This window comes from Argentina silus (assembly GCF_951799395.1).
Source record: "Argentina silus genome assembly, chromosome: 9".
NCBI lineage: Eukaryota > Metazoa > Chordata > Actinopteri > Argentiniformes > Argentinidae > Argentina > Argentina silus.
The window spans coordinates 20,115,233-20,130,848 of NC_139663.1; the positions used below are offsets into that span (position 1 = coordinate 20,115,233).

Sequence of the window (15,616 nt, forward strand, 5' to 3'; positions counted from 1 at the left end):
AGGCACGCCCTCTGCTACCACTGCCAGCACTGTTTTACTGAGGCACGCCCTCTGCTACCACTGCCAGCACTGTTTTACTCACTTGAAAGAACGGCTGTCCTTTGAAGGGCCGCGATATAAGTGAGAGAGGGATAGTGTGTGTGTGTGTGTGTGTGTGTGTGTGTGTGTGTGTGTGTGTGTGTGTGTGTGTGTGTGTGTGTGTGTGTGTGTGTGTGTGTGTGAAGAGAGAGAGAAAATGTGAGGGGTAAGTCATATGAGAGTAATTTCAATGTATCACTCATGATGATAATGAAGTCTTTGATAGAGGTGCAGACGTTATACCAGAAACAATCAGAGCTCTAACACTATACTGTCACCCAGTGTCAAAGAGTGGTACTGTAAGTGTCCTGTCCCTTATCTCCTATCCCTCCCAGGGCTGTGGTACCTGCAGAGCAACAGACACTCTGTAGATGTGTAGAGATGAGGAGATGGGAGGGGCTCCCAGCCAACACATTTCTCTTATTCCACTCCTAAAGGTGGATTAGTTGTGTGTTATTGTTTGTGTCATGTAAACCTCAAACATTTAGCAGAAGCTCTTGTCCAGAGCGACTTACAATAAATATGTCCGCCTAAAGTAGGTGAAACAACGATACGTAAGTAAGAATCAGAATCAAAATTCTGACGTGTGCTTGTTTTTACTCATGTTCTCAGATTTACTAAGAAAAAGCTAATAAGTCAAATGATGCAGAGAGCTAAAACGGCCAAACGGCTTCTATGTAGTTAGTGCGTCAGTGATAAAAAAAAAAAAAAAAACACTACTTAAAACAACTAGCCCGTCGCGTTGTTGTCTTCAATAACTTTCTTGTTTGTTTTGGGGTTGTTGTTGTTTTTTTATTATTATTATTAATTATTTTATTTTTTTGGGGGGGGGGGGGGTAAGGAGTCTACAGAGGAATGGCTAAATGCAGCAGCCAGCCCAGCGTACTACAATTCCCACAATGCTATGTGTTTTCAAAATGGCTACACGTCAGAATTCGACTTCTCTCACCAGAAAAATCAACAAAACATAGCTAAACTAGAAACATATTTTACTTATTTATGCTATAAGCCTAAACAGACTAAATAACGTAGTCATCGGAAGCATGATATTACTGCAAGTTGTGAGACGACTCCCTAAACGACCTCTGCGCAGTCGCTCGTCTTGTCTGAGTTCCGCAGCAAGTTGTTCTGGACCTGCGAAGAGCGGCCCGCTCCATTTGAAACATGACCAGCTCATTTACGGTTCGACCGCAGGCATCGTTCAAAGGCTACAGAAACAAGTGGAGGTCAGGACGGACTTCATAAGCGAGGAAGAGGAGAGTGCTCTTATCAAAGAACTTGAGCCGGTGTTGAGGAAAAAACGATACGAATTCGACCACTGGGATGATGTAAGTGCTCGAACCAGACCTTTAGAATCGAGTTGATTTGCCTTCAAGCAGTTGATCCGAGATGACAGATGTCAGTGGTATCTAGCTATAGACAGGATAGTAGGCTAATTGGTCTTTCCGTCTACTGCCATAGCAACTAGGGAGTTTTTCAGGGCCTAAAAAGTGTAAAGTTCTTGACTGGCCAAGTCACTCTTGAGATTTAAGTCCAGTTTAACATGCAATTCAAACAACAACTGAAGATTGCTGCAGACCATCACCAGAGAAGATACTCAGCTATTTCTGGGGTCAACGGGTCGCAGACTTCAGGGGGACTATGTACAGTTAGGTCCGGAAATATTTGGACAGTGACACAATTTTCATAATTTTGGCTCTGTACGCCACCACAATGGATTTTAAATGAAACAATCAAGATGCAATTGAAGGGCAGACTTTCAGCTTTAATTCAAGGGTTTGAACAAAAATGTCGTATGAAACGTTTAGGAATTGCAACCATTTTTATCCACAGTCCACCATGTTCAGGGGCTCAAATTAACTATCATAAATAAAATGTTCATTTTTAATACTTTGTTAAGAATCCTTTGCAGGCAATGACTGCCTGAAGTCTGGAACCCATGGACATCACCAAATGCTGGGTTTCCTCCTTTGTGATGCTTTGCCAGGCCTTTACTGCAGTTGTCTGTGTTGTTTGAATATTCCACTTCTTTGCCTTAAAAAAACTCCTGGGTTGCTTTCGCAGTATGTTTTGGGTGTTGTTTTGAAGCGCCGTCCAATCAACTTTGCTGAATTTGGCTGAATCTGAGCAGACAGTATATCCCTAAACACTTCAGAATTCATCCGGCTGCTTCTGTCTTCTGTCACATCATCATCATCATCATCAATAAACACTAGTGACCCAGTGCCATTGGAAGCCATGCATGCCCATGCCATCACACTGCCTCCACCATGTTTTATAGATGATGTGGTATGCTTCGGATCATGAGCAGTTCTCAAGCCTTCTCCATACTTGTTTCCTCCCTTGATTCTGGTACAGTTTCATCTTAGTTTCATCTGTGCAAAGAATGCTGTTCCAGAACAGGGATGGCTTTTTTAGATGTTTTTTTGGCAAAGTCTAATCTGGCCTTTCTATTCTTGAGGCTAAACGTCCTCTCGATTCCTTTGTATGTCTTGACATGTGAAGAATTGACAATAAAGCCACTTTGTTTCTCACTCGCCCACGGTGAGACAGATAAAGTGCCCAGGCACAACAGATAACACATACTAAAAGTAAAACATTCAATAAAAATAATTTAAACAGTTCAATCACTGTCACGATCAACGACACCCAATGGAGCCATGCCCTTTCACCCTTTTTTAAATGAAATCACAGACAAGCTCTGACTTGTGATCCACACACCAGGCCATCCATGGATACCGGGAGACGGAGCGTGTCAATTGGGGCAGTGCGTGCGAGGAGGCACTGGCTCGCCTCAGGGCTGTGGCCTTCCATGAGGGAAGCTCCCTCCTTGGCCCTGTGCACGTACTGGACCTGGACAAGGCTGGCTACATCAAACCCCACATTGACAGTGTCAAGGTAAGCTGCTTCCATTAGGCAACCCCCCTATGGCGCTTACCTAACCCTAATTGAAACTATAGTGACAAGCTGAGCGTAGAATTTAGTGTAGGCTGAGTATAGGCCACTGGAATATTGAGGTATTGAGTATAGGCCACTGGAATATTGAGGTATTGATTATAGGCCACTGGAATATTGAGGTATTGAGTATAGGCCACTGGAATATTGAGGTATTGAGTGTAGGCTGAGTATAGGCCACTGGAATATTGAGGTATTGAGTATTGGCCACTGGAATATTGAGTATTGTAATAATATGATGTGCCAGTGCACATAGCAGTGGACATTCGTTTTTTTAGATTAGATTCATTAGATTAGATTCAACTTTATTGTCATTGTGCAGAGTACAAGTACAGAGACACCGAAATGCAGTTAGCGTCTAACCAGAAGTGCAAAAAGCAGAAAAGTGCAGTGTGAACAATATATACAGGTAGTGCAGTATATGAACAGTATAAGTAGTGCAGTGTAGCAGTATATGTATTAGCAGTAACATTATAAGCAGAATGAATAGAATTTTCATTTAAAAAAAAAAAAGTACCTTGTAGGTAAAATGTAAAAACAAATACTGGACTTAGATGCTATGTACCAGTCAGTCCTTACACATTTACCCATCTCTCCCCACTCTCACATCGCCCCACCCACAACAAATCTTTAATCACACCCCTCTCCCCCTCTCTATTTCTCTCTCAATTTCCCTCTCTGTCTGTTCCCCCTCCTTCTCCCCTCCCTCTCAGTTCTGTGGCAGCACCATCGCAGGCCTCAGCCTGTTGTCAGACAGTATCATGCGCTTGGTGAAGGAGGACGATGCAACCGAATGGCTTGACATGCTTCTACCCCGACGCTCTCTCTACATCCTCAGGCAAGCATGCAGTCGTTCTAGAGGCCATGAGTGCCTCTACTACTGCCTCTGCTACTGCTAACTCATATACTGCTTACACTGCACTACTTATACTATACTGCACTACCTGTATATACTGTTCACACTGAATCTAATCTAATCTAATCTCAGAGTGCCTCTGTCTGAGCTAGTTTCATCATGCAGGTTATGTTGTATGAAACCAAACATTGTGAGACTCAATAGTGTAATGAGTGTTGAGGCTGACTGATGGATTTCTTTTGGGCATCTTTACCAGGGACCAGGCCAGATACGTCTTCACTCACGAGATCCTTAAAGACGACGACTCCATTTTCTCTGGACAGAGAGTGCCTCGTTATCGCCGCGTTTCCGTCATCTGTCGAAACCTTCCTGTTTGAATCCAACGGACCGGAGAGCAGTGAATGCAGTCTTTCTGGCTGTAGCCGACATAGCACACAGTGTGGGGAAATCTTATATAGGCTAAAACATTTTTTTTTCACTGTGGGAGAGACTTAAACTAAATAAAAAAAAAACTGTTTCTTGTGAGAAAATGTGGAGTGTCTCTGGAGTAGCAAAGTCGGTGTAGTGTATTTTGCTCTGACCAGAAGAAGGCCTGATGTGTTATGTATAAGCCTACAGTATTGTGCACTTGAAATGTTGCAGCATGCAGTTGGCCACTCAGCTTCCTGTATTTGTCGAGAAAGGTTTTCTTCATTCAAAGATGTTTAAAGCAGCTGTCAGTGATTTTATTTCAAGTTATTTAAATAAAATGATGTACTCCTTGATTAGTCATTATTTTTGACACCAAAATACCTTTTTGAAAGTGCTGTACCTGTTCATAACCAAATAAATAAGGAATGTTTTGTTAATGTTTCTGTTGACAGGAGATTTTGTAAACAAATGGTGTGTAGAAAAATAGCGAGAGACAGGCACGTAGGAAGGGGGGGTGCAGCTGCACCCTGTCATCGGGTGTTTTTATTGGTTTTCATTTACGCAGATCTGGCGTTCTTGTGATGGTGTGTGTCAGTATGTGGAAGTTTATGCGCGTCATCTAGGCTTAAATTGTGGGACTGCTGTTGGATTCTACGCTCTTCACTCGCACTACCCACTGGAGAATGTTATTTTCCCATCAAAAGTCACCAGAATTGCTTGTTTAAAAGGTGATGGGTAACATCGGAATCGGGCCAAAATGAGAGGTGTTCACCTTACTCCATCTCCATCTTACGTTGCTCTCTCACTACACGCGATTACTTTGTGGTTGTGCGCGTAGACATAAACACCTGCTAGACTGTAGCTGAGGATTGGATGAGTTGGGATTGATATACTGACATATACACTGCTCAAAAAAATTAAGGGAACACTTAATCGTCACAGTGTAACACCAAGTCAGTTAAACTTCAGGGATATCAATCTGCCCATTTAGGAAGCACAAGTGATTGTGAATCAATTTCACCTGCTTTGGTGCAAATGAAAGTGACAACAGGTACAGACCGGTTTGGCGGTGGGTCAGTGATGGTCTGGGGAGGCATATCCTTGGAGGGTCGCACAGACCTCCATGTCATAGCCAAAGGTACCCTGACTGCTGTTAGGTACCGGGATGAGATCCTCAGACCCATTGTCAGACCTTACGCTGCTGCAGTGGGCCCTGGGTTCCTCCTAGTGCAGGATAATGCCCGGCCTCATGTGGCCAGAGTGTATAGGCAGTTCCTGGATGAAGAAGGCATTGATACCATTGAATGGCCCCTGACCTAAATCCAATTGAGCACCTATGGGACGTTATGTATCGGTGCATCCGACGCCACCAAGTACCACCACAGACTGTCCAGGAGCTCACTGATGCCCTGATCCAGGTCTGGGAGGAGATCCCCCAGGACACCATCCCCCGACTCATCAGGAGCATGCCCAGACGTTGTCGGGAGTGCGTACAGGCACGCGGGGGCCATACACACTACTGAATCACATCATGAGTTGCCGTGATAAAATTCATACAAGTTGGATCAGCCTGTGATTTGAATTTTTTACTTTGATTTTCGGTGTGATTTTGAATCCAGCCCTCAATGGCTTGATGACTTTGGTTTCCATTGACCGTTGTTACGTCATTTTGTTCTCAACAAATTATACAATGTACATCAGTAAAGATTTTCAACTTGAATAATTCGTTCATCAAGATCTGATGTGTCCCTTAAGTGTTCCCTTAATTTTTTTGAGCAGTGTATATTAAACGCTCTCGTGATCAGAGCTGTTTATCGGGTCCGAACGGGTGCACTCGGATAAATCAGCTGTCATTTACCTGAGACGCGATCATTACATGCTTTTCACTCACATTGTTATTCTCCCAACAAAAGTCACCAGAATTGCTTGTTTAACAGGTGATCAGATTTGGCCAAGTATATTTGCACATACAGGAAATTGACTTGGTGAGGTTGGTGCATGGGGCATAAAAAAACAATAGCAAATATTGACAAAAAATTTACAAAATATTAACAAAATAGCAATAACAAATTTACAAAATAGAACAATAAAACAGTATATTTTGTAGGCTATACGAGGCTAAGTGGCAATGAGGCTAGAAATGGGTATGGGGCAAGTACACTATAAATTAGACTGATTTTAAATAATTATAAATTATAATTACCCCCCTCACAACATTTAGGCAGCACCCCCTTGCGAAATATACTACGTCCCTGGCGAGAGATAATTATTAACATTATTTGGGCGCCATTAGGCTACTATGGTACTAACTATTGATATAAGACGCCATTACTTCAAACACATAATTTCACCAATAGGCTAAGACAAAATATTTGCACACCTTGATGATGTGTTTAATGATGAATCGCCGTTACCTCCAAACTTGTCCCAGTGGTGTCGGAGATGAAGAGTGTGACACTTTCCGATCTAATAAAATTCTTGCCGGCCACCACAATAGTTGCCAAACAGGATTATCACCGAGAGATGTGTCTTCCAGGAGCCACTGCCAGGAGCTCACTTCACTACTTGTCCAGGGCTTGGCGGAAAAGCATCTTGTACACGTACCGATTTCATTTCAGGTAAAACAATCAAAGGATTAGCATAAAGATTTGATTATTGGCAAATATGTATCGAATACTTTAAAGAGTAGAGTTGTTACGGATTCATATAGGTCTATCATAAAACATTTTACAATCTCCCTGTCAATGGTTTCCTTAACATTTAGTGTTCAAAGGTCAGTTTTTATGAGCACTTTTCATTATTTTCAGTGGCTGGGCACGGCATTTGAGACTTCCATAAGGTACGATATCCAACTATTTTTTTGTTGATGCTGTTTTCCTATATAGCATACACAAGAAACCATAAATTTCATTTATTGGACTGAAATGAATGTATCTTAATGTAAGGCAACTCATTGTTGAGTGGAAATTGTAATGTTGTCACATTAAAGCCGTGGATACAAAGCGACTATATAAACAACTCGGCGACAACTAGAAATAGGGGTAGATAATAAAAGTGTAGCCTACAGGTTTGCCAAATAAAAATGGAGAGCATGGGCTATAAATGCAGAATATTATTTTACTTTCTAGTGTATCTATTTAAAGGCTACTTTTTTGATGTTGTTAAATGTAGGCTGTTATTTACTGTTTCATATAGGGACAGACGGAATGACTTGGCTGCTAAAACGGAGTCAAATGAAATTCCCGTTCCCGTTGCTACAGATTCTAGACTTTTATAGCCCATATTATAAACAACCATAGTAATAGGAGCAACGTTTTGCTAAGCCATAATAGCAGTGCTGGGGAAGCTCATCTGAAATTGTATTTAACTAAATTACCAATTACCAAACTAAAGCTACAAAAGTAAGTTCACTACATGAAAACTACTTCATCCAACACATGACAGTCAGTCACTGAAAGATGGCAAGTCCATATGACAGAAAGCGTGCTATGAAATCACTGAGAGAGAGAGAAAAACTGGTAATGTGGAGCAAAGTCGGCAGGCCAGAGGCAGTGGGGGAAGAAATAAGGAAGAAATAACGAAATCTGAAGTTCAAAGACTGGAATAATAGTTAAATCCCCCCCCCAAAAAAACAAAAAAAACAATTCAATTTGGCTACAGTTCTGAGCTGCTTTAACCACTTCAGAATACATGAAATAGGCCAATCAAACCCTAACCCTAACCTTAACTAACCCTTTTCTGCAACAACGTGAACTCTCTCTCTCTCTCTCGCACACACACAGATGTGTTCGCAGCCACAGGCGGGGCGAATGCGCGTCCTTGTGACTGGGGGATCTGGATTGGTGGGCAAGGCTATCGAGCACGTGGTGAAGGAAGAGGGCGGGAGTCTGGAGGGGGAGGAGTGGACCTTCCTCTCTTCTAAAGACGGCAACCTTGTGTAAGTGACGTCACAGCGACCTGATATTATTTATTTAATTCTAAGAACTTTTTTTTTAATCTCTGTGCATAAAGTCAGTCTGGCCCACTTTTGTTTCTGGACCTAGAAGTGCTGGGTCCACTAGGTCCTTCATCTTCCATTTGGGTTGTTGAAAGGCACCGTCAGTGATTTCTGCATGTGGGGATTTCTAGGACATACTGTATGTGTTGACATCCCATGAGAGTCGCATTACTTTGACAAAACATGGTTTGAAGTTATACATACAGTGCCTTCATTAAGTATTCACCCGCCTGGACCTTTCCACATTTTGTTGTGTTACAACCTGACTTTAAAATAGATTTAATTGAGATGGCATGTATCTGCAAAATATACCCCATAATGTTGAAGTGAAAATTATCTTTTGGAAATGTTTTGAAATTAATTAGTCTTAAGTCAATAAGTATTCACCCCCTTTGCTATGGCACTCCTAAAATTAGCAAAAAGGTATTCAACAAGTGACTCAACCGGTTGAATTGACTCCATCTGAGTGCAATAGATCAGGGGTTCCCAAAGTGGGAAAAGTGGGACCCCCGGTGGGTCGCGAGACGCCGAGGGGGGGTCGCGAGATGATTTTCAGAATCCTCTTGATGTGACCCCTGCGGTGATTACGACAGATTAACGACAGTATCATTTGCAGGTGACAGGTCATTTTACAGCACCACAGTAAACATCACAGACGTCACACACACGTCAGTGTGTACCTGTAGATTTCTTCTGAATACCTCAAATCAATACACTAGGCTTTAAGCCTAGGATATTATTTTTCAAAATGAAACGTGGGTTAATACCGACCAAAGACACGGCAGAGAGGCCAGCGGAGAAGGCAGCAGAGGAGAGCGGAGAACCGCCGTCAGAAAGGCCATCGACTTCTGGCGCGGGAGGAGGAGAAGGAGACCACCGTAAGGGGGTCCATAAGCAGTCGGACCAGCCTTCCTCCAAGTGTCGCAAGTATCGAGAGGAATATATCTAGTATGGATTCACATGCGTCGTTATCAATGAAGTACAACATCCCCAATGTGTAGTGTGCACTGAGGTGCTTGCACATTAGAGCTTAAAGCCCGTAAAAATGCTCAGACACTTGAAAACTAAGCACCCCTCTCTTGCCGCTAAACCAGCAGATTCTTTCCGCCGAAAGGAGAGAGAATTGCAAGGCCAAAAGAAAGTCATAACTAACCAAACAACAATCCCTACCAAAGCTCAAAAGGCATCATATGAGGTGGCATATTTAATTGCACAGGCAAAAAAGCCACACACAATCGGGGAAACCCTAATAAAACCTGCTGCTATCGCTATGAGTCGGACAATGCATGGGGATAAACAGGCGCGGGAGCTAGAAGCAGTGCCGCTGTCTGACGGGACCATATCCCGGCGCATCACGGACACAGCCCAGGACATAAAGTGTCAGCTGATTGACAGAGTGAAGAAAGGGAAATATGCTTTGCAGTTAGATGAATCCACAGATGTATCAAACTCTGCCCAGCTGCTTGTTTTCGTCAGATACAGTTTTGATGGAAAACTTAACGAGGACATGCTGTTTCGTTTTGCTGATTTGAATTTATGTAAATGGTGTGATGGAGAGTTCCTGAATGGGCTTGTTCAGTCTCATTGCACCATGCATCTGGAAACAGACAAAGTAAAACAACTCAGGGTCTCACCTAACGTTTTCATAAATGGAAATGAAGCGCATGCTCTGAACTGATTTGATATGGATGCTAAATAAAGATGTTGGTCCCAAAACCCTGATAATAACACACAGGCAAAGCCTACCGGACAGAGCATGCGTGGCCTGCTCTCAGGTAGCTAGTCACAGTGCCTTCGGAAAGTATTCAGACTCCTTCACTTTTTCCATATTTTATTGTGTTATAGACTCAATTTAAAATGGATTAAATTAAAAGGATTTGTCATCAATCCACACACAATACCCCGGAATGACAAAGCGAAAAAAACACATTTTTTTGAAACTTCAGTAAATTTATTAAAATTGAAATACAGAAATACCTCATGAACATAAGTTTTCAGACCCGTTGCTATGACATTCAATAAGTTGAATTGAGTCCATCTTAATGCAAGGATAATAGTTCATGTAATTTTGGAATTCATATCTTTGGTTTTATAGGGTCTCTGATTTGCATAGTAATCACACTGTGTAGATTAGGATGTCACTACCAACTAAGCAAATTTCATAATTTTCTCTTGATCCTGACAAACTCCCCCAGTCCCTGCCAGTGACAAACATACCCATAACTTGATGCAGCTACCACTATTCTTCACACAAGAGATGGTGCGGAAACTGCATTGCATGTGCTGGATTTCCACCAAACCTAATGCTTTGTAGTAAAACCAAATAAACACATTTCCAGCCACTTTCTTTGCTGTATCACTTGAATTCATCGTTACAAACACAATTATGGATATGAGAGATTATTTTCCATTAAGGGATTATTTTTGGCCACTTGGTTATAGACCAATTTTGTAGAGTGACTGAGATTATGTTGTCCCATCGACTGTGCTTTTTCCTCTCCACCATTCAACTTTGTAGATTTTTGTAAGTCTCCCCAGGCCTCAGGGTCGCATTCCTGAGCAGTTTTGTTCCTCTCCATTTGCTCGGTTTGTAATGACAACCTGATTCACACAGTGTGTAATTGAGTCCTATGCAAATCAGAGACCCTATAAAAACAAATATATTAATTCCAAAATTACATGAACTATTATCCTTGCATTAAGATGGATTCAATTCAACTTATTGAGTGATTTGTTCATGACATTTTTGCATTTTAGCTCATTTCAAGAGTGTCAAGAGTGCCAGCAAAGGGTCTGAATACTTATGTACATGAGGTATTTCTGTATTTCAATTTTAACAAATGTACCGAAACTTCTAAAAACCTGTTTTCACTGTCATTCTGGGGCATTGTGTGTGGATTGATGGCAAATTCTTTTTTTAAATTCCACAGCGAAGCGAATTGGAAGAGGTCTTATTTGTCATGTCCTTTGTTTGACTCACATTCTTTTGAAAGTAACCTCACATACATGTGTGATGCATGATATTTGTTGTAGAGATGCTGGAGAGACGAGGGCAGTTTTCGAGAAATTCCAGCCCACCCATGTCATCCACCTGGCGGCCAAAGTGGGTGGTCTCTACTTGCACATGAGGGAGAACCTGCACTTTCTGGTGAGCCTTATAACATAGGATATATAGGATACGTGCACCTGCATTCCATAGTAATTACCAGCTAAGCATGTGTGCATGCACGTATCAGGCAAAAACAACTGGCAGAGGACTACAAAATGAAGATATGTTCTAGTACACAGGGCCCAGCCCATCAAAGTTTTCTCAGAGGATTATGCTTTCTAACCTCTACTCTTGCAACTGCCATAATACCATTCATATTCTATGTATATATTTTTTTTTATTTTTTTTATTTTTGCCTTACAGAGGGACAACATCCGCATTAACGACAATGTGCTGCAGACTGCTCACGAGATGGGCGTCACAAAGGTGGTGTCCTGCCTATCCAGCTGCATTTTCCCAGACAAGACCACATACCCCATCGATGAGAGCATGGTGAGTTTAGCAACCAATAAGACCCAACAGTGATGAGAGCATGGTGAGTTTAGCAACCAATAAGACCCAACAGTGATGAGAGTATGGTGAGTTCAGTAGGGTAACTGTAGTGTCAGAAAAGTTGTAGCCAGTTCTACAGTAGGGTTAGTATGATAATTCATGTGTTCCCTTTCTCATAGATTCACAATGGACCTCCACATGCTTCCAACTTCGGATACTCATATGCTAAAAGGATGATCGACATTCAGAACAGGTGAGGTGATTCAAGTGAACAAGGAAAGAACAAGTACATGATTATCTAATTCTCAGCACAGATGATGAGCCATACTGTGTACCACATAGTCACAAAAAAGCAATACCAGTGAAGCAAGTTAAAATGCAGTGTATTAAAATGAAGCTGATTAATGGAGCTACACATTACATTTTCTTTACTACATGCAGTGCATTTGGATTTTGTTATGTTATTAACATAATAACAGAATATTAGCCTTATTCTGAAATGGATTCTCCTCATCAACCTATACACAATACCCTATAATGACAAAGTGAAAACAGGTTTTTAAAAAACGTTTGCAAAATTATTACAATTAAAATTTTGATTTGGCTTTGTCATTATGGGGTATTGTGTAGATTGATGAGGGGAAAAATGTTTTGAATCCATTTTAGAATAAGGCTGTAACATAACAAAATGTGGAAAAAGTGAAGGGGTCTGAATACTTTCCGTATGCACTGTATATGTGTTATTACCTGTTTACTTGGCGTATCTTATTTGAGTTGCCTGGTAACCGATTTTGTGAGCTAGTACCAAAGGTCATTGTAATTGCAATTTCCGCTTGTGGCCATAAGGATGTCAGATTTCATGTCTAACATGCAGTGTAAACCAGGTGCTAAGTGAAAGTGTGGACTTCTAGAGTATTCTAAAGTGATTGGTTCAGAGTCACTGAGAGTTGAGAAGTGTGTGTGCTTATTTCAAGTTCACAGATCCAACAGTACTGAAAACCGGTATCCTAATATGTATTTAAGATTCGGGCAAGGGCATTGATGTCACAATACAAGCTGGACCAGTACCAAAAGAAACTGTAGTTGAGCAACAACTAAGTACTTGTGTATATGTGTGTGTGTGTGTGTGTGTGTGTGTGTGTGTGTGTGTGTGTGTGTGTGTGTTTGATTGATTAACTCCAGGGGGTACTTTCAGCAGCATGGACGTCGGTACACTGCAGTCATCCCGACCAATGTATTTGGACCTTATGACAACTTCAACATTGAAAACGGCCATGTGCTCTCTGCACTCATGAATAAGACATACATTGCTAAAAGTGAGTCACACACACACACACACACACACACACACACACACACACACACTCTGACTCTTTCCCTCCCTGTATCTCTCTAACAGGTTCAGGCACCCCTCTGCAGGTGTGGGGCTCCGGCAGCCCCCAGAGACAGTTCATCTACTCTTTGGTATGTTTTGTTCATGTGTGTGTATTTGAGTGTATCCTAGATGTATGTGTGTGTGTGTGTGTGTGTGTGTGTGTGTGTGTGTGTGTAAATATATTATGGTTGTGTGTGTGTGTGTGTGTGTGTGTGTGTGTGTGTGTGTGTGTGTAAATATATTATGGTTGTGTGTGTGTGTGTGTGTGTGTGTGTGTGTGTGTGTGTGTGTAAATATATTATGGTTGTGTGTGTGTGTGTGTGTGTGTGTGTGTGTCCTCTCACAGGACCTGGCTCGTCTCTTCCTGTGGGTGCTGCGGGAGTATGAGGAGATTGATCCCATAATCCTCTCTGGTAAGTCCCACCCGACATTGGAGTCAGTCAGTACACTAAAACATTATTCTTGTCTAACCTTAACCATAAGCTTATTATTGTATCCTACTATACAATCTAATTACATAGTCTTGCCCGAGCCTTCAAATATTCTACAATCTAGATATTAATTTTTCTCGATTGCTTACACCGTTTGTATGAAAGTTCACATTCCCTCGGCAATGACATACATGCGCACAGCAGTAACATTTTCAACAAAACAGTGAGTAATTTGTATTTGCTTTCACACGAAATGTAAATGTTAAGCACCCTTTTGCAAAACAGTTAACTCAACTCTCTACATAAGACTCTATTGAGAAAGTGTTGACAAACCTCATTGATTTTGAATTAAATTGAATTAATTGATTTTTCAAATTGATTTTGAATATTTTAGATACATTTGATTTATATTTATAGTAAGAAATTATATTTTCTCTAACAGGCGTACAGGGGTACTACCATAAACTTTATAAGTACAACGTTTTTCGACTAAAATTATTCTGGTTTTAAATAGAAGTTGTCCAACCTGCAATGCATATTGACAGTTATAGTTACTATTTAGTCTGTCATTATGAAATGAATGGTGGATTTCACTTTTCATTAGACAGATACTGTTTTGATGCACTGGTTTGCTTTGTGACTTGCATTGTAAGTTTCAAGAGTTATAATTCATTTTACAAAAGAAATTAGAAATTTTAGAAATTTTTGAAATTTTACAAAAGAAGTATTATTGGGCCAAGCTCCTTTGACACTTCTTCTCTCTTTCAAAGTGGGGGAGGACAGTGAGGTCTCCATCAAGGAAGCCTCTGAGCTGATCGCAGAAGCCCTGGACTTCAAAGGTCAAACAGTTGTATCCTTTTAATCGTTTCCAAACCTGCTGTGCCTTGTCAAGAGGTTTGGATCAAAGCCATGAAACAGTCTATTGAATGGCTCTGGTTTAGATCAAAGCCATGAAACAGTCTATTGAATGGCTCTGGTTTAGATCAAAGCCATGGAACAGTCTACTGAATGGCTCCCATTTGCCTCTCTATGCTTTGCTTGTTGTGACCCTTGACCCATTGACGTCAGTTTGACACCAGCAAGTCTGATGGTCAGATGAAGAAAACGGCCAGCAACGCTAAACTGAGGGGCTACCTCCCTAACTTCACCTTCACGCCCCTCCCTGAAGGTCAGAGGCCTGTATATTACATACCTTGACATTCTCAAGTATTAAAGCCCAAAAACAACAATGATTGTAGCCAAATCTTAGAAGTCTTTCCTTGCTTCTGTGCAAGGAGAGAGGACATGAGGAATCAAGGAAAGACTTTTAATATTCGGCCTGTGTCTCTTTCCCTCTTCCCTACAGCCATCAAGAAAACGTGTGATTGGTTCATATCTAACCATGACATTGCCCGGACATGAAGACCGACCGACTTACTGATGGACAGCTGGTTCAGTTCAAGACCAGACCAGCTGTACTAGAGGCACTGGTCCCCAGCCTTATGCTTATCCTCAGCTCTTGAGACGCCATTTTTGATCCCCTCTCTTCTCCGTGCCATTTTGGCTCTTCCTTTGAGTTTTGCTGCGCCAGGTCCTATCACTGTAAAAGTGCAATATTGCAGGGACAATGGGTTTACACTAATATGTTATAGCACAACACTTCCTACGTTTATAAAGTGTAGGTACAATGTATAGGGTATCTTTGTGCTCGATTTGATATGATGAAATAACGGTATTTTGTCGATTCCACTAGTTCTGGAATCAGAACCAATGGTTGCGACAATAAATCAGGGCCGTGTCCAAAAGATCATACTGCCCAGTGTTTAAGTATCTGCTACATTCTAACCACACTACATACTATTTAGAGCCTACTGTTTAGTAACATGTAAGTGACACATTTCAATGTTGTTCATGTCCATGTGGCTCACAGTAATTGGTTCAGTTTCCCTGCTGCGTGCCTCCCTTACCGGCTCCATTGAATTGTGGGATTAAA

General features: G+C 41.5%; 2 protein-coding genes across 2 annotated transcripts; both read left to right on the forward strand.

Annotated features, from left to right (window-relative positions):
* The first annotated feature begins 978 nt into the window (after positions 1 to 978).
* On the forward strand, positions 979 to 5,047 carry alkbh7 (alkB homolog 7). Its single transcript, XM_083676967.1, has 4 exons — positions 979 to 1,406; positions 2,803 to 2,976; positions 3,747 to 3,871; positions 4,146 to 5,047. The coding sequence occupies exons 1-4, from the start codon at positions 1,122 to 1,124 to the stop codon at positions 4,264 to 4,266; spliced, it is 705 nt and encodes a 234-aa protein (XP_083533093.1). The 5' UTR covers positions 979 to 1,121; the 3' UTR covers positions 4,267 to 5,047.
* Positions 5,048 to 7,097: 2,050 nt separating this feature from the next.
* Positions 7,098 to 15,324, forward strand: LOC310809452 (GDP-L-fucose synthase-like). The gene is made up of 11 exons (XM_083676715.1): positions 7,098 to 7,139; positions 8,083 to 8,237; positions 11,331 to 11,445; positions 11,710 to 11,838; positions 12,018 to 12,091; positions 13,021 to 13,154; positions 13,238 to 13,302; positions 13,560 to 13,626; positions 14,415 to 14,494; positions 14,713 to 14,812; positions 14,990 to 15,324. The coding sequence occupies exons 2-11, from the start codon at positions 8,083 to 8,085 to the stop codon at positions 15,043 to 15,045; spliced, it is 975 nt and encodes a 324-aa protein (XP_083532841.1). The 5' UTR covers positions 7,098 to 7,139; the 3' UTR covers positions 15,046 to 15,324.
* The last annotated feature ends 292 nt before the right edge of the window (positions 15,325 to 15,616 follow it).